At 41.4% G+C, this 19,770-nt stretch overlaps 1 protein-coding gene across 1 annotated transcript in view; it reads left to right on the top strand.

Annotated features, from left to right (window-relative positions):
• Positions 1 to 19,770, top strand: part of TppII (Tripeptidyl-peptidase II) — a 647,643-nt gene that overhangs the window by 33,622 nt on the left and 594,251 nt on the right. The window contains exon 3 of the mRNA XM_090387764.1: positions 14,812 to 14,907. Coding sequence (XP_090243890.1) covers positions 14,812 to 14,907 — 96 coding nt within the window. The remainder of the gene's footprint in view (positions 1 to 14,811; positions 14,908 to 19,770) is intronic.

Below are 19,770 nucleotides of genomic sequence, written 5' to 3'. Positions count from 1 at the left end.
TAGGAAGCATGTAGATTTGATGGAACTGCAGAGAAGGGAATGAGATTAGTGAAGGAAATGAAAGGGTGGTCTTACCAAGACAGGCTTTAGTTCTGCAAATTGCATTGTCTGGAGACTAGCCACTTGTTAGATGATTTGATTGAGGTGTTTAAGTTGTGGTATAAGCAAGGCTTTGAATGGATTGAGAAAGCTCAATGCTGTTGGTATTTTTCCTCAATTTGAATTTATGCCCCCTCATGTGTGTAGCTCAGAAGACTACACATGAGGAGGCATAAATTCAAATTGAGGAAGGATGGTTGCAGAATAGAGGTGTGAATGTATGCCTTCAGCTTTTGGGTGGTAGATTGTTGCAACAAACTTCCATCAATTGTGGAAGTGGGCAGTTTGAGTAAAATTAAGGAAGAAGTAGACAAGTTATTAGGGAGATGGACAGGTGATGTAGGATTTTTTTTTTTTTTGGCTGATATTTTATAAGCTTGCCTTCTTGCATTATATGCCACTACTGATACTAATATTAAACTTGAAGATGATACAGATGCTGACTGGCCTAGCCGGTTGGGTAAAGTGCCTGCCTGGCATCCCAGAGGTTGCAGGTTCGAATCCTGCCTCGGGCTTGGATCATGCTAGAAAATGCAAAAAACTTGGGAGGTGCAATATGGCCACAGAAGCCAATGCGCCAACAACTAACAAAAAAAAAAAAAAAGATGATACAGACTTTCTGAGTATTATTTATGATGAAACTTGGTTGTTCTAGTATGACCTGGCAACTGTATGACAGTTGATGCATTGAAAAACACTTTACTCTTAATCACTAAAGAAAGCATAAATGTAAAAATTGAAGATCAAGATAATGCTCATTTCTTTTGATGTAAAAGGAGTGATCACGTCTGAGTACCTAGTCAAATAGACACTCAGCAGTATTACTCCGCTTTTGTCAAAATTGAGAGAGAGAGAGAGAGAGAGAGAGAGAGAGAGAGAGAGAGAGAGAGAGAGAGAGAGAGAGAGAGAGAGAGAGAGAGAGAGAGAGAGTGTGTTATGAGAGGTGGATTCTATATCAAGATCATGTAGAATATATGTTTAGTAATAGTATATGTTTGGTAGTTTCTCACCTAAAAACAAGTTCCTGTCCTTGAACACATTGTACTCTGGAAAGGTTGAGCAACAGGATCTGGAAAGGTTGAGCAGATGGGCTGAGAGGTGGCAAATGAAGTTTAACATTGACAAATGTAAAGTACTACACATGGGAAACAGCAACCCCAGAGCAACGTATCAACTCTGTGGTACTACACTGACAGTGGTAGAGAATGAAAGGGACTTGGGGGTGGTTGTGCAGGCAGATATGAAGTTCTCTGAGCAGTGCAGACGGGCTGCAAGAGTAGCTCATGGAGTATTGTCAATGATATACAGGAATTTTTCCAGCAGGGATAAGGAGGTGATTATACCATTGTATAAGGCAATGGTCAGGCCACACCTAGAGTACTGTATACAGGTCTGGAGGCCTCATTTCAAGAAGGATGTAGAGCTGCTGGAACGAGTACAGAGAAGGGCAACAAGATTAGTGAATGGAACAAAGGGGTGCTCTTACGAAGAAAGGCTTAAGTTTTGCAAATTACAGTGTCTGGAGACTAGGCACCAGCGAGGTGATCTGATAGAGGTATATAAAGCCTTGAATGGTTTAAGCATGCTCAATGCTGATGGGATTCTTCCTCTAGCTCAGAAAAATCACCTGAGAGGGCATAAATTCAAACTGAGGAAAGACAGATGTAGAATAGACGTGCGGAAATTTGCCTTTAGCCAGCGGGCAGTTGGTTGGTGGAACAGACTTCCATCCCTTGTGGTGGAGGTTGATAGCCTAAATAAGTTTAAGGCTCAGCTGGACAGGTATTTTGAACGAACAGAGGGGTGAAGTGGAAGTGGGGTTTTTTTTTTTTTTTGGCTGATGCTGCATAAGCTTGCTTTCTTGCATCAAATGCCTCTACTAATGCTAATGCTAATACTCTTTTGATCTTGCTGTGTATGTATGTTTTTTCTGAAACTTAATTAATGAGGACATTCACAAAAATATGAAGTATGACAGTTTCTAAAAAAGCACATGAAAAATGACTTCTAAAAATGTTGTCACTCATGGTAGGAGCAAGTGTTGCATAGCTGCTCAGAGGAATTACTTTGAAGAAGAGTTGTAAGTTGTGTAATCAATAATTTTTTTTCAATAAGGCATTTTATATCAGTCATTATTTAATAGCCATACCTCATGTACATGCAGAATTAACATATTTTAGTTAGGTGATATTACAAGAATATGGAATGTTACTTCTTTTAATGAAAATTAAGCTGTTATTACTTATTTGAAATATGTTCTTATTCAGTGAATGAACTTGGTGGTATTCACAGAGATGCACAGGGTATGATGTCCCCATAACCATTTGCATTTTCTTCCAGATATGATTATCATGGTGTCCAGTTTTTGATCAGAATTATGGGGATAAATATTAATTCATTCCTGCATCTTCTCTATAAAAATCATAGTTACAAAATCATTAACTGTAATTATTGCACTTGGCATGTCACTATCTATCTATCTATCTATCTATCTATCTATCTATCTATCTATCTATCTATCTATCTATCTATCTATCTATCTATCTATCTGCCTGCTTTTGTTCTAGTCCACGCCGATCGGACACGTGCTTTTGAGCTCCCGCCCTTTTGCCCCTTTCAACGTTTGTCTGCGAGAACCCTCAGTCAAGATATATATATTTCGATTCCTCTTCGGAAGAGCTTTCGAGTAATAATAATTTTGTGTGTGTAGATTTAGCGGAGTTTCAGTTAGGTTAGAAAATAATTTATTAACTTCAGCCATGGAAAGCTGGACATTCCAATAGTGGCTTATTCCACTCCCCATCCACCCCATCTATTGCCTCCAGCTATGGCCAGCGAAGGTCAAACAACCACAGCAACGGAACCTACAGCTACTGCCAGCAGTGACCAAGATACTGGAAACCACACCCTGCGACAACAGGTGAATACTTCAAGGTCCAAAAGGTCAGTAACTGTTAATACTTATGCTAATACCGTATCTAATGGATTATGCTTGATGCCAGCAAAAACCTCTCTCTCGCGACCAACAATAGTACATACGCGGTCGAACAACGCTCTTACAAATGAAGCAACCGCTATTACTTCCCGGGAAAATGGAATAGTAATTTTCGCTACCAAGGAAAACACTCCCTTAGAACAGTACCTTACAGCGATCGCGGAGAAAGTACCACCGAAAAATATTACCCACGCATCCCGTGTGGCGGGAACTGTGCAGGTGTATTTCAGCCACCCCTCATGGGCGCAAACTATCCTGCAAAATGGAGTAGACATCGGTCTTCATCACCTAGAAGCGGCGCCAATTGCCTTAGCACCAACGAAAGTCACAATTTCAAACGTCCCACCTGATATCCCTCATCACTTTCTGAGAGGGATTTTATCCAAATACGGATCAGTTACTGGGAAAATACGCACACTCTCTGCAGCAACCACGAAACCGGAATTTTCGCATATAAAAAGCTTCCGCAGGCAAGCACTTATGCACTTCGCCAACAATGACGCAGCAAACATCCCAAAACTCATCAACACCGATCTAAACGGAATAACTTACACCTTCTATACCTCCATTTCCTCACAATGTTTCTTCTGCCACGAAGAGGGTCACATCAGGAAAAACTGCCCGCATATCTCTAACTCTTCTGAAAGTAATACCGAAATTCAGGCGGCACCAACCTGGGTCAGGCCAGATGCACAAAGCGAGCTGACTGTTGGAGAAAATGGGGATGCTGAAGAAACTGTCAAACAGTCTGAGATGCTCCCCACAACAAACTCTTTAGAAAAAGAAAACTCAAAAACCACAGAAGACCAGGACGCAATCTCTTCAGGAGACCGAAGAGTTTTATCTCAAAAGCAACCCCCAAGGCAGACCACGTCCAAAGCCACAAAACAGAAGAAGACAACGCACACGGCGGCAGGAAAAGAGCAAACCGCAAACAAAAACAACAGGGGCGACGAAAATAAATACAGAACACCACAGAAGATAAACGGCCAGATCTCAAATAAGTCCATCATACCACCGAGTATGGAAATAAATAAACAGCTACAAACTACTGACGATCCAAATGAAGAAGAACCCGAATTTCTGGGCACTGAAGAAGAGACCAACTGTGATTCTCACTATTCAAGTGCTTCAGAGGACGAGGAAACCGATTTTCCCTACACTAAAGGTCCTTTAACTGTGGAGAAACTACGATCCTTTCTACGGGAAGTACGCGGCTCGCCACAGAAGCTGGTGACAGCTCTAAAGTTCACCTCTAACATACCCGAGCTGATCTCACAACTTACGGGTCTGCGTTCCAAACTAAAAGGAAAGAAAGACAGAGCAGATGTGAATAGATCCAAACGCCTGTACTACTTGATTAACGGGCTTGAACAGCAATATCATCAATCAGGATGTTAACCGCCCCAAAACTTGCAAAACCCTTATCTTTATCCCTGCAGATAATGCTGACTCTTAGCATGCTATCACTTAATGCAAGAGGATGCTCCTCTGCATCGCGCAATAAGCTGATCCTTCACCAGGTCCAACGACATCATGCCGACCTACTCTTCCTACAAGAAACAAATATTAAAACAGACACAAGGCCATCCTTGAAATGGGCAGATTGGCCATATGTATTTCATCATTCTCCAACACAACAACATCATGGGGCAGGAGTGAGTATCGGCCTTCATCAAAGGTCAGCCTGCAAGCTCAATGTGATAGCAGAGATCGCTGGCTACGCAATTTACGCCCTCCTGGATACACCCCAGAAGGAAACCCTGCACCTTTTTAACATCTACATGCCACAGCAGGACAGACTCGCTATCCAAATAACCAACTTCATACAAAGCCACCTCTCTACCATAGATCAAGAACATATCATTCTTGCTGGCGACTTCAACTGCACTCTTGACCCAAAAATAGACAGAGCACGATGCACTGAGCACCGCACAACATTAATCAATAACCTGCAAGCCTTGATAAACAACAATGAATTGGTCGACGTATTTAGACACCAGCACCCAGAAGAAAAGTCCTACACCTGGAGATCAGCAAATACAGCATCAGCAAGACTACCTTACCAAGCCCGACTGGACAGATACTACATCCCAAAACACACCATCCCCCTGGTCAGAAGCATCACACATTTGCCATCTTATATCTCAGATCACTCCTTTATCAAATTACAGCTCTCTTTCTCACCCAATCACTACAAAAGTAGAGGTGCTTATTGGATGTTCAACAATAGCCTTCTTCAAGACAAGGAATACATCTCCCAAACTGCAAGACCTGATATCCAACCTTGCCCAATCCAAAGACAGATTGGAGCCCATGAACACGTGGTGGCCTAGATTTAAAAGTAAACTGAAATCATTCTCGCAAACCTTCAGCCATCAGAAAAGTCAACAAAAGCGTAATAACCTCCATCAACTTGAGCAAAGGCTGAAAAATCTCCCATCTGAAAGTCAGACCTACCAGTCAACACTACAAGCCATACAAACCCACTTAGAACACTCTTCAAAAGGCGCCCTGCTCCGATCAAGATACACCCACATAAATCTATCTGATGCCCCGACCAAATACTTTTTCTCATTAGAAAGCAGACATCAGAAATCAACCACCATCACTGCCATTCAGCTGCAAAACGGAAACATCACTGAAGACCCAGAGGAAATCTTCTCTGTAGTAACAAGATTTTATAGAGAAATTTACAGTTCTCAAGAAACCTCTACAAAGGCAACGGAGGAAATCCTTTCAGGACTTAAAAAAATCTCCCATACGGCCCATTGCAGCATGGAGAAACAAATCACCCTACAAGAACTAACAGCAGCATGCAAAGCCCTTTCCAAAAATAAATCACCAGGTCTGGACGGACTGACTTCTGAATTCTTCCAAACGTTTTGGGATCAACTCGGAATGCTACTCTTTGAAATGCTTGAAGAAGCTCAGTTCCATGGACTACCAGCTTCGGTCACCTCCTCTGTCGCTCGACTGATTCCCAAGAAAGGAAATCGCGCCAATCTACAAAACTGGCGCCCGATTTCCTTAATGAACACGGATTGTAAAATCATTTCCAAAGCCATCGCCAATAGATTAAAAGCCACTCTCCCTGATATCATCGATCACCAACAAACATATTCTGTACCTGGAAGATCGATTCACGACAATCTACATCTGATCCGAGACCTCCTCTCCACTGCAAACAGCCAAAGAGAATTCCTAGCACTAATTAGCCTTGACCAGGAAAAGGCATTCGACAGCGTTGAACACAGCTACCTATTTCAAACCTTGAAAGCCTTTGGATATGGACCTTACATCATCGGAACAATCCATCTGCTATATAAGGAAGCCAAATTCTGCCTGAAACTCAACAACCAGCTCACCTGCCACTTTCCATATTCCAGAGGGATAAAACAAGGCTGCCCACTCTCTGGACAACTCTATGCAATTGCCATAGAACCATTCCTTAATAAAATTGCCACCAGTATACAATCCCGACGAGCGCTGCTACCAGAACCCCACCTAAATATAACCTACTCAGCATACGCAGATGACGTCACAATTGCAATACGACACGAGAGTGAATTTGAAGTCATTCAAAAGGCTCATGATCTTTATGCTCAAGCATCAGGCGCAAAACTGAACCACTGCAAGACCAGCAGCCTGTGGGCTGGCAACTGGAAAACTAGAACCGACTCCCCCATCCAAGGCACATGGTCCAGCGAGGGACAGAAATACCTAGGTGTGTACCTCGGCAATACCCTCCTTTTCTCCCAGAATAACTGGCCCGAATTGCTGAGTCGTTTCAACAAAGTACTCGGAAGATGGAGAAGCGTGTGCGCCACATCTTCGCTGAGAGGGAGAGTGCTTGTGGTCAATCATATGGCGGCAAGCGTTCTCTGGCACACCTTCAAAATTCTCACTCCACCTGCTGACTTCCTCCACCAAATCCAGGCATCTATCCGAAGCTTTCTTTGGAACAAAACCAACTGGATGTCCTGCTCCAAACTTAGCCAACCACTTACTCACGGGGGTCAAGGGTTGGTCTCTTTAGACGACAAAATCACAGCATTCCGGATCACCTTTCTTCTTAAGACGCTGCAAACAAAATACGCACAATCCAACACTACGGATAAACTACTAGCCACAGCCACTAGAGGACTATCCCTTTCAACAATATTGAGAATGGACATGGCACCAGTACCACTCAAACTACTGCCGTTTTATAAAGACGCACTATACCGCTGGAAAAAGCTAAACCTTCACCATAATCTTGAGAGAACATCCCTTCCCGGAATACTTTCAGAACCGCTCTTCTACAATAAAAGAATAATAGACCCTGCAAATGATGATATTCTCTTCTTCCCTACGTGGAACTGGGCAGGAATAGGAACCATAGGCGACCTCCTGACACCAAGCCTTGAATGGAAAGGATCAGAAGATTTGCCCATTAAAACCATTAATGCAAAGCAGCAACACATACATCTAAAATCAGCGATCACACAAACTCTTCCAGACATCACTAGAACTAAAGGTATTGGAAATGTCACTGGATCCTCGCTTACACCAACCTTCGTCATCACATCACCAGAAGACACGGCACCTCTGTTTCCTGCACCCTCCAAAAAAGTCTATCAGCTAATCATGTCTCGCCATGCAACCACGTTTTTCCCGTCATCCACCTGCCAAGCTGTCCCTGCACCCCTCTCCACTCACCACAAGCCACCATCAAACTTTCAGTTGAACCTTCCGTACAGGACGAAATGTTCCAAATCGGACGCAGACATCCAGTGGAGACTGTGGCACAACATCCTTCCCACCCCAGTCAAGCTACAAATCTTTTGGTTACGCTCCTCAAACTACTGCCTCTTCTGCGCCACCCCAGGTACCCTGGAACACATATACCTGGCATGCCCTGTGAACAAGGAACTCGTCAAATATGCTTTGGATGCAGCAAAGCTTGCCTGCAACCACGCCCACACTCCGGAGGACTACTGGTACCTACTTCACTCTGAGCAGACAGCACACACCACCTGCAACTTCCTATTCATTGCGGCCAAGGCCGTCATTTACAGCTTCTACTTGAAGCACACAAGAAGCAGTGATGACGTGCCACCTGTCGACACATCGGCGCAACATCTGAAGTGGAGCCTACGGAGGAAGTTGCAGAGCAGACTCCTACTCGAATTCCACTGCAAAAGACCAGAAACTGTGGATCATCTTAACAGTGAATGGAACAGTGGCGGTCACCTCTTCACCATCACTGAACAGTCCATCACCTTCAACGTGTGACACTTAACAGGAGAACGACCCAACCCCAAGAAACTGTTTTTTTCTTATTTCCTGGAATTAAAATATTGAAACCTTTGTATTTCTTTCTAAAAAGTTTTTCTTTATCTTTCCTTTTGCTTTGTACATAGAATGTAAATACAGTAGTTGTTGTTGTTGAAAATGTATCTACTGTTCACGTTTTAATAAAAAAAAAAAAAAAATATCTATCTGCCTGCTTATTAGTCACGTGTTTTCACTTTCATTAGTGTTTTGTAAGTAGAAGCCCTTTGTGCATCCTGGCTAAAATAATAAGAAGACATCCAGAGCTGACAATCAGGATATCTGTGGGCCCAAGAACAGTATGTGCTCTATACACGAAACAGACACGTGCCTTTGAGCTCCTGCCCCTTTTGTCCCTTTGACTTTTGTCTGCGAGAACCCCTAGTCAAGACTAACATGTTTAGATTCCTCTTCGGAAGAACTTTCGAGTAATAATAAATTTGTGTGTCCAGAATTAGCGGAGTTTGACTTAGGTTAGATTTTTAATTTTTAACTTTAGCCATGTAAAGCTGGACATTCCAGTAATGGCTTATTCCACCCTCCCACCCATCCCATCTATTGCCTCCAGCTATGGCCAGCGAAGGTCAAACAACCACAGCAACGGAACCTACTTCTACTGCCAGCAGTGACCAAGATATCGGAAGCCACATCCTGCGACAACAGGTGAATACCTCAAGGTGCAAAAGGTCAGCAACTGTTAATACTTATGCTAATACCGTATCTAATGGATTACGCTTGACGACAGCAAAAACCCCTCTCTCGCGACCAACAATAGTACACATGCGGTCGAACAACGTTCTTACAAATGTAGCAACCGCTATTACTTCCCGGGAAAATGGAATAGTAATTTTCGCTACCAAGGAAAACACTCCCCTAGAGCAGTACCTTACAGCGATCGAGGAGAAAGTACCACCGAAAAATATTACCCACGCATCCCGTGTGGCGGGAACTGTGCAGGTGTATTTCAGCCACCCCTCATGGGCGCAAACTATCCTGCAAAATGGAATAGACATCAGTCTTCATCACCTAAAAGCGGCACCAATTGCCTTAGCACCAACGAAAGTTACAATTTCAAACGTTCCACCTGAAATCCCTCATCAATTTCTAAGAGGGATTTTATCCAAATACGGATCAGTTACCGGGAAAATACGCACACTCTCTGCAGCAACCACGAAACCGGAATTTTCGCATATAAAAAGCTTCTGCAGGCAAGCACTTATGCACTTCGCCAACAATGACGCAGCAAACATCCCAAAACGCATCAACACCGATCTAAACGGAATAATTTGCACCTTCTATACCTCCATTTCTTCACAATGTTTCTTCTGCCACGAAGAGGGTCACATCAGGAAAAACTGCCCGCATATCTCTAACTCTTCTGAAAGTAATACCGAAATTCAGGCGGTACAACCCGGGTCAGGCCAGATGCACAAAGCGAGCTGACTGTTGGAGATAATGGGGATGCTGAAAAAACTGTCAAACAGTCTGAGATGCATCCCACAACAAACTCTTCAGAAAAAGAAAATTCAAAGACCACAGAAGACCAGGACGCAATCTCTTCAGGAAACCGACCAACCGAAACAAGAGTTTTATCTCGGAATCAAGGCAGACGACGTCCAAAGCCACAAAACGGAAGAAGACAACACACACGGTGGCAGGAAAAGAGCAAACCGCTAACAAAAACAACAGGGGCGACGAAAATAAATACAGAACACCACAGAAGATAAACGGTCAGATCTCAAATAAGTCCATCATACCACCAAGTATGGAAATAAATAAACAGCTACAAACCACTCACGATCCAAATGAAGAAGAACCCGAATTTCTGGGCACTGAAGAAGAGACCAACTGTGTTTCTCACGATTCAAGTGCTTCAGAAGACGAGGAAAAAGAGTTTCCCTACACTAAAGGTCCTTTAACTGTGGAGAAACTATGATCCTTTCTACGGGAAGTATGCAGCTCCCCACAGAAGCTGATGACAGTTCTGAAGTTCACCTCTAACATACCCGAGCTGATCTCACAACTTACGGATCTGCATTCCAAACTAAAAGGAAAGAAAGACAGAGCAGATGTGAATAGATCCAAACGCCTTGAAAATGATTAACGGGCTTGAACAGCAATATCATCAATCAGGATGTTAACCGCCCCAAAACTTGCAAAACCCTTATCTTTATTCCTGCAGATAATGCTGACTCTTAGCATGCTATCACTTAATGCAAGAGGATGCTCCTCTGCATTGCGCAGTAAGCTGATCCTTCACCAGGTCCAACGACATCATGCCGACCTACTCTTCCTACAAGAAACAAATTTAAAACAGACACAAGGCCATCCTTGAAATGGACAGATTGGTCATATGTATTTCACCATTCTCCAACACAACAACATCATGGGGCAGGAGTGAGTGTCGGCCTTCATCAAAAGTCTGCCTACAAGCTCAATGTGATAGCAGAGATCGCTGGCTACGCAATTTACGCCCGCCTGGATACACCCCAGAAGGAAACCCTGCACCTTTTTAACATCTACATGCCACAGCAAGACAGACTTGCTATTCAAATAACCAACTTCATACAAAGCCACATCTCTACTATAGATCAAGAACACATCATTCTTGCTGGCGACTTCAACTGCACTCTCGACCCAAAAATGGACAGAGTACGATGCACTGAGCACCGCACAACATTAATCAATAACCTGCAGGCCTTGATAAACAACAGTGAACTGGTCGACGTATTTAGACACAAGCACCCAGAAGAAAAGTCCTACACCTGGAGATCAGCAAATACAGCATCTGAAAGACTACCTTACCAAGCCTGACTGGACAGATACTACATCCCAAAACACACCATCCCCCTGGTCAGAAGCATCACACATTTGCCATCTTATATCTCAGATCACTCCTTTATCAAATTACAGCTCTCTTTCTCACCCAATCACTACAAAAGTGGAGGTGCTTATTGGATGTTCAACAATAGCCTTCTTCAAGACAAGGAATACATTTCTAAGCTGCAAGACCTGATATCCAACCTTGCTCAATCCAAAGACAGATTGGAGCCCATGAACATGTGGTGGCCTAGATTTAAAAGTAAACTGAAATCATTCTCGCAAACGTACAGCCATCATAAAAGTCAACAAAAGCGTAATAACCTCTATCAACTTGAGCAAAGGCTGAAAAATCTCCCATCTGATAGTCAGACCTATCAGTCAACACTACAAGCCATACAAACCCACTTAGAACACTCTGCAAAAGGCGCCCTGCTCAGATCAAGATACACCCACATAAATCTATCTGATGCCCCGACCAAATACTTTTTCTCATTAGAAAACAGACATCAGAAATCAACCACCATCACTGCCATTCAGCTGCAAAACGGAAACATCACTGAAGACCCCAGAGGAAATCTTCTCTGAAGTAACAAGATTTTATAGAGATACAGTTCTCAAGAAACCTCTACAAAGGCAATGGAGGAAATCCTTTCAGGACTTAAAAAAAATCTCCCATATGGCCCAATGCAGTATGGAGAAACAAATCACCCAACAAGAACTAACAGCAGCATGCAAAGCCCTTTCCAAAAATAAATCACCAGGTCTGGATGGACTGACTTCTGAATTCTTCCAAACGTTTTGGGATCAACTCGGAGTGCTACTCTTTGAAATGCTTGAAGAAGCTCAGTTCCATGGACTACTAGCTTTGGTCACCACCTCTGTCGCTCGACTGATTCCCAAGAAAGAAGATCGCACCAATTTACAAAGCTGGCGCCCGATTTCCTTAATGAATACGGACTGTAAAATCATTTCCAAAGCCATCGCCAATAGATTAAAAGCCACTCTCCCTGATATCATCAATCACCAACAAACATGCTCTGTACCTGGAAGATCAGATTCACGACAATCTATATCTGATCCGAGACCTCCTCTCCACTGCAAACAGCCAAAGAGAATTCCTAGCACTAATTAGTCTTGACCAGAAAAAGGCATTCGACAGAGTAGAACACAGCTACCTATTTCAAACCTTGAAAGCCTTTGGATATGGACCTTACATCATCGGAACAATCCATCTGCTATACAAGGAAGCCAAATTCTGCCTGAAACTCAACAACCAGCTCACCTGCCACTTTCCGTATTCCAGAGGAATAAAACAAGGCTGCCCACTCTCTGGAAAACTATGCAATTGCCATAGAACCATTCCTTAATAAAATTGCCACCAGTATACAATCCCGACGAATGCTGCTACCAGAACCCCACCTAAATATAACCTACTCAGCATACGCAGATGACTTCACAATTGCAATACGACACGAGAGTGAATTTGAAGTCATTCAAAAGGCTCATGATCTTTATGCTCAAGCATCAGGCGCAAAACTCAACCACTGTAAGACCAGCGGCCTGTGGGCTGGCAACTGGAAAACTAGAACCGACTCCCCCATCCAAGGCACATGGTCCAGCGAGGGACAGAAATACCTAGGTGTGTACCTCGGCAATACCCTCCTCTTCTCCCAGAAGAACTGGCCCGAATTGCTGAGTCGTTTCAATAAAGTACTCGGGAGATGGAGAAGCGTGTGCGCCACATCTTCGCTGAGAGGGAGAGTGCTTGTGGTCAATCATGTGGCAAGCGTTCTCTGGCACACCTTCAAAATTCTCACTCCACCTGCTGACTTCCTCCACCAAATCCAGGCATCTGTCCGAAGCTTCCTTTGGAACAAAACCAACTGGATGTCCTGCTCCAAACTTAGCCAACCACTTACTCACGGGGGTCAAGGTTGGTCTCTTTAGACAACAAAATCACAGCATTCCGGATCACCTTTCTTCTTAAGACGCTGCAAACAAAATACGCACATTCCAACACTACGGATAAACTACTAGCAACAGCCACTAGAGGACTATCCCTTTCAACAATATTGAGAATGGACATGGCACCAGTACCACTCAAACTACCGCCGTTTTATAAAGACGCACTATACTGCTGGAAAAAGCTAAACCTTCACCATAATCTTGAGAGAACATCCCTTCCCGGAATACTTTCAGAACCGCTCTTCTACAATAAAAGAATAATAGACCCTGCAAATGATGATATTCTCTTCTTCCCTACGTGGAACTGGGCAGGAATAAGAACCATAGGCGACCTCCTGTCACCAAGCCTTGAATGGAAAGGATCAGAAGATTTGCCCATTAAAACCATTAATGCAAAGCAGCAACACATACATCTAAAATCAGCGATCACACAAGCTCTTCCAGACATCACTAGAACTAAAGGGATTGGAAATGTCACTGGATCCTTGCTTACACCAACCTTCGTCATCACATCACCAGAAGACACGGCACCTCTGTTTCCTGCACCCTCCAAAAAAGTCTATCAGCTAATCATGTCTCGCCATGCAACCACGTTTTTCCCGTCATCCACCTGCCAAGCTGTCCCTGCACCCCTCTCCACTCACCACAAGCCACCATCAAACTTTCAGTTGAACCTTCCGTACAGGACGAAATGTTCCAAATCGGACGCAGACATCCAGTGGAAACTGTGGCACAACATCCTTCCCACCCCAGTCAAGCTACAAATCTTCGGGTTATGCTCCTCAAACTACTGCCTCTTCTGCGCCACCCCAGGTACCCTGGAACACATATACCTGGCATGCCCTGTGAACAAGGAACTCGTCAAATACGCTTTGGATGCAGCAAAGCTTGCCTGCAACCACGCCACACTCTGGAGGACTACTGGTATCTACTTCACTCTGAGCAGACAGCACACACCACCTGCAACTTCCTATTCATTGCGGCCAAGGCCGTCATTTACAACTTCTACTTGAAGCACACGAGAAGCAGTGACGACGTGCCTCCTGTCGACACATCGGCGCAACATCTGAAGTGGAGCCTACAGAGGAAGTTGCAGAGCAGACTTCTACTCGAATTCTACAGCAAAAAACCAGAAACTGTGGATCATCTTACAAGCGAATGGAACAGTGGCGGTCACCTCTTCACCATCACTGAACAGTCCATCACCTTCAACGTGTGACACTTAACATGAGAATGACCCAACCCCAAGAAACTTTTTTTTTCTTATTTCCTGAAATTAAAATATTGAAACTTTTGTTTTTCTTTCTAAAAAGTTTTCTTGATCTTTCTTTTTTTGCTTTGTACATAGAATGTAAATAGTTGTTGTTGAAAATGTATCTACTGTTCACGTTTTAAGAATAAAAAAAAAAAATATATCTATCTATCTGTCTGTCTGTCAATCAATCAATCAAATGGGGACTGTGAATAAATGATACATGCAGTAGCAATGCCAGGTCACACCTAGCCCTGCTTAATAATTTTTCTTAGTCAGTCATTTTATATCTGCCATTGAAAATTTTTTTGGAAAAAATTTTTTCACAGTTTAATACTTTTTTTAAAATAATTTTTTGCAGATACCAGCAAATTGGTGCAATCCAAGTAATAAATACCACATAGGAGTTAAAAGTGGATTTGAACTTTACAGTAAAATACTAAGGGATCGGATGCAGGTTAGGTTCAACTTTTTTAAGTATGTTTTTTCTCACTCAATATTAAAAAGTTAATCAACAATATTTATGCATAATATATAGACAACTATAAGTACATTTGATTACCTTTATCAGACTGTGAATAAAATTGTTGCTTTTTAGTAGGTTAGATTTAGTAATCTGTAGAAATCTTTAGTCCCAATAGTCCTTTAATGGGACTAAAGTTTTTTTGACTATTTCTTTATAAACTATGAAGTAATAGTAAAAAAAATAAATAATTATTTCTCAGCATACAACTTTCCTACACCTCAGCCTTCATCATTGAAACTACTTTTTTTAAATCAAAGATTACTTATGTCTTTTAATCAAAGCTACTCGTGAATAGGTTACATAATGATTTATCATTTCATGATTGAAATTGAAAAGAGTAATTATAAGGGGAATATTTGAATGATTAAGACCTGGGTTACTACTATATAGAGTAGAAAGCACCCAATGACTATAAATGAATAAATAATTCTAAGATTAGGTAATTAATGCGGCTAGTATGTAGTGTATTACTAGAATGTGGACAATTCGTATCAAAATAATATTTTATTATATTATACTACCTATGTTTTTATTATACTACCTACTCACCACCAGCCACATTAATTACCTAATCTTATATAATTTTTTATATATATATATATATATATAAAACTTAAGTTTATATCTCAAGCGTCATGTAGAGGAAAATGCTTCTTGCTGCCTCTGATGTATGCTTTACCCCTGTTTTTTTGTGTAAGATTCAGTTTTCAATTATTTCAAACATTAATATATAAGTATATCACATGACAGTAGTGGGCTGATTTGCTAACGCTGCACCTGTGCTGCCATCCATAGTTCATGTTTTGCCTATATAATCTGGTTAAGACTACTTTTGTCAGTGGTGTGGCTTTGCATTTGAGTGCTTGTATCTGTCCTATTTTTAATTTTCGCTGCCTCAGGAGACCTGCTATTCAAGTCCTCTGCATTGGCGGTTCGATCTGGGGATCAGATCATGGACTGATCTTTTGATTGATTCGCCTTTGTGGCGATTTGTTTTACATTTTTGTTTACATCACTGCTCGTGATATTTCACATAAATTTGGACCTGGTGCCCTTCAGAGGGGGTGCCGTTAAATTTAATTTAATTGGCTATTCAAAATTTAATTGATTATATTTTATTATCTTTGTATTTAGACTTTCTAAATTATCTGGGAGAATTTCTGCTGCAGTAATTTTATTCTCTTCCCTCCCTGTTGGTTTGATCGTTACGTATAATTTCACAATTTTTGCTCTTCTGTCTAGCCATGCTGCTGGCATTTTTATTTATTTACTTATTATTATTATTATTTTTTAATTATTATTCTTACTTAAGTTTATATCTCAAGCGTCATGTAGAGGAAAATGCTTCTTGCTGCCTCTGATGTATGCTTTACCCCTTTTTTATGTAAGATTCAGTTTTCAATTATTTCAAACATTATTCAAATATAAGTGTATATGTATATATATCATCATCATCATCATCAGCCATTTTCAATCCACTGCAGGATGAAGGCCTCTCCAGCAACTTTCCAGTTGCTTCTGTTTTGAGCACTGGACATCCATTTACTACCCACAAACTCATGAATTTCATCTATCCATCTCCGCCTTTGTCTTCCAGGTTTTCTTCTAGCTCCTCTTGGATACCATTCTGTTATTTTCTTAGTCCATCTGTCATCATGTCTTCGAGCTATGTGTCCTGCCCAAGACCATTTTAGTTCTTTAGTTTTGATAAGAATGTCCTTTACTTGAGTTTGTTGCCTAATCCATGTGTTTCTCTTCTTATCTAACAGTCTTATTCCCAATATGATTCGTTCCATTCTTCGCTGTGTGGTTCTCAGCTTCTCTTCCATTCTTTTGGTGAGTGCCCAAGTTTCACTTCCATAAGTCATGGTGGGGAGTATACATTGGTCCATTATTTTACGTTTCAGACAAACTGGGATATTGCTCTTCAGTATGTGACTATATTTCCTGAATGCTATCCATCCAAAATTTATTCTTCTCTTGACTTCCAGCCATTTATCATTATTACAGCTAATAACTTGTCCCAGATAAGTATATGACTCCACCTTTTCAATTACTGCTCCTTCAATCATTATGTCTCTTTCTGTGGCATACTTGTTCATCATTACTTTTGTTTTAGCCATATTCATCTTTAGTCCAAAATCCTTACTAGCTGTGCATAACTGATTAAGATTTTCCTCTAATTCTTTGGGATCATGGCTTATGACCACAATGTCATCTGCAAAGCGCAAATGGTTTAGGTACTCTCCGTTCACATTGACTCCTTTCTGCGACCAGTCTAATCTTCTGAAAGCTTCCTCAAGGGCAGCAGTAAACAGCTTAGGAGATATTGTGTCTCCTTGTCGAACTCCTTTCCCAATTTTAAATTTCCAACTGTCTTTGTCTAGTCTAATAAAGGAGGTAGCACTCTCGTATATTTTCTTCAAAATCATAATATATGGGGTATCAATGCCTTGTCTTTCCAGTGCCCGAAACATTGCCTTATGCTGTATGGAGTCAAATGCCTTTTCATAATCCACAAATGCCAGGCATAATGGTGTTTTATATTCATTTGCTTTCTCCATTAGCTGTGATATTACATGAAGGTGATCCATAGTTGAGAATCCTGTCCTAAAGCCAGCTTGCTCTTTCGGTTGATTCTCATCCAGTATTCTTTCTAATCTGTTAGTAATGACCCTTGTGAACAACTTGTAGATGTGGGATAACAAGCTAATTGGTCTATAATTTCCAATTTCTGATTTATCTCCTTTCTTATGCAGCAAAACTATGATTGCATTATTCCACTGCTTAGGCGTCACACCTTTTCTAATGCACTTTGTGAAGAGCCTTGCCAGTTTTTGTGTTATGTCTCTTCCTCCCAATTTTAACAACTCTACAGTAACTTCATCTTCCCCCGGGGCTTTCTGATTCTTCATTTTCTTCAATGCATGTTCTACCTCATCAGGAAGAATATTGGGTATGTCGTATGTGTTGCTACTTTGCAATCCATCTTCCCCACTGCTGGCATCATTCCCCTGCTCCTTGTATAATTCTCTATAGTAGTCTTCTGCTATTTGAATTATGCCTTCTCTGCTGTTTATAAGTACACCATCGCTATTCTTCAGTTTCAGTATCATTTGTCTTTCTGTATTACTGCTCATGGCTGCTGATTTAAATCCTTTGTTTTCCCTTAATGCTTGTTCTACTTTTCTTGTGTTAAATCTTCTTATGTCCTCTCTGAGTCTCTTTCTAATGGCTTTGCATAACTCAGTATACTCAATTTTCTCTCTGTCAGTGTTTTTCTTGTTTTTCCTTTGTCGTCTTCGGTTCATCATGACAAGTGTTTCTTGACTAATTTTTTCTTCTTTGGATTTCTTTTTCCCTATAGGTTTCTTGGGCTTTATCACTTTCAAAAAGTTGTAATATTCCTCGTCGATATCTTGGTCCTCAGCAGTCTGCAGAAGCTCATACTTGTTCTTAAGTTCCAGTACATACTGCTTTTTCTCCTCTTCTGTTATCTCAAAGACCTTTGTATTATTTACTCGAGTCAGTTTTTTCCTTTCCTTTCCTACATCTATATCAAGTGTACATCTTACCATTCTGTGATCACTTCCAACATTTACCTTATTTAGGACGGTGACATCATTCACAATATATCTTCTATTAGTGAGGATGAAGTCGATTTCATTAGTAGTTAATCCATTTGGACTCTTCCATGTCCACTTTCTGTTCACCCTTTTCTTGAAAAAAGTGTTCATTACTGACAGTCCTTGAGATTCTGCAAATTCCACAAGTCTTTCACCTCTTTTATTTCTTTCACCAATTCCAAAATTTCCTATAGTTCCCCTTTCTGTGCTGTTTTGTCTTTTTCCAACCTTAGCATTGAAGTCTCCCATAATAATAGTGTAGTGGGTTTTCTGCTCATCTAGAAGACTCTCAATTTCAGTGTACATTTCTTCAACCTCTTCATCATCGTGGCTCGATGTTGGTGCATAAATCATTATAATCTTTAGCATGTATCTCTTAGAAATCTTTAGTATTAGTCTTGACACTCTTGGTGATGTACTTTTGAATTCCAAAATGTTGTTTTTAAAATCTTTATGGACCAGAAACCCAATTCCACCTTCACTCCTTTCACTGTTTCCATTGGTGTACAGCAGATTTCCACTTGATAAACTTATAAGTGATTCATTTCTTCTTCTTGTTTCAGCCAAACCGATGATATTCCAATTCACATTTTCTAATTCCTTTTCCAGCTCTAATATCCTGTCTTCACCGATGAGTGTTCTTACGTTATAACAGGCCAAGTTCAGTTTCCGTGCATGGCAGCCTGGTCGTACCCAGAGATTCTTAGCACCCTCTGCTTCCACTCTAATCCTCTCGCTGCCGTAAGAGGGAGAGTGAAAGCTGCTGGGGACTGAGGGCCATTTGTTTCGTCGTGCTTTCATATTGCTGGAGGGGTTGGTCTTTTCCTCTTCATGCTGACCAGGCATCTTGAAGAGAACCACTCTACACGTTCGTTGCCACCTAAGTGACGTAACAGGGCTTACCATCGAGAAGGTGTGCATGAGTGGATTTTAGGGAGGCAGGCCAACCGGACTTCTCCTAAATCTTCTGTAATAGAGAGATATTGGATCCATCAGTGTTTTAGGCTGAGTGTCTGATAACACACAGGATACCTGTTCCCCTCTAAGCCCCCTATATGTATATATATATATATATATATATATATATATATATATATATATATATATACAGTGTATATTTGTAAAATAATAAAAGAATTTACCTCAATATAGTACGTAGAACACTTCT

This window comes from Mastigoproctus giganteus, chromosome 13 (genome assembly GCF_048544385.1).
Source record: "Mastigoproctus giganteus isolate SK-2022 chromosome 13, ASM4854438v1, whole genome shotgun sequence".
NCBI lineage: Eukaryota > Metazoa > Arthropoda > Arachnida > Uropygi > Thelyphonidae > Mastigoproctus > Mastigoproctus giganteus.
Note: the sequence above shows the minus strand (reverse complement) of the source record. Positions and strands in the feature narration are given on the sequence as shown.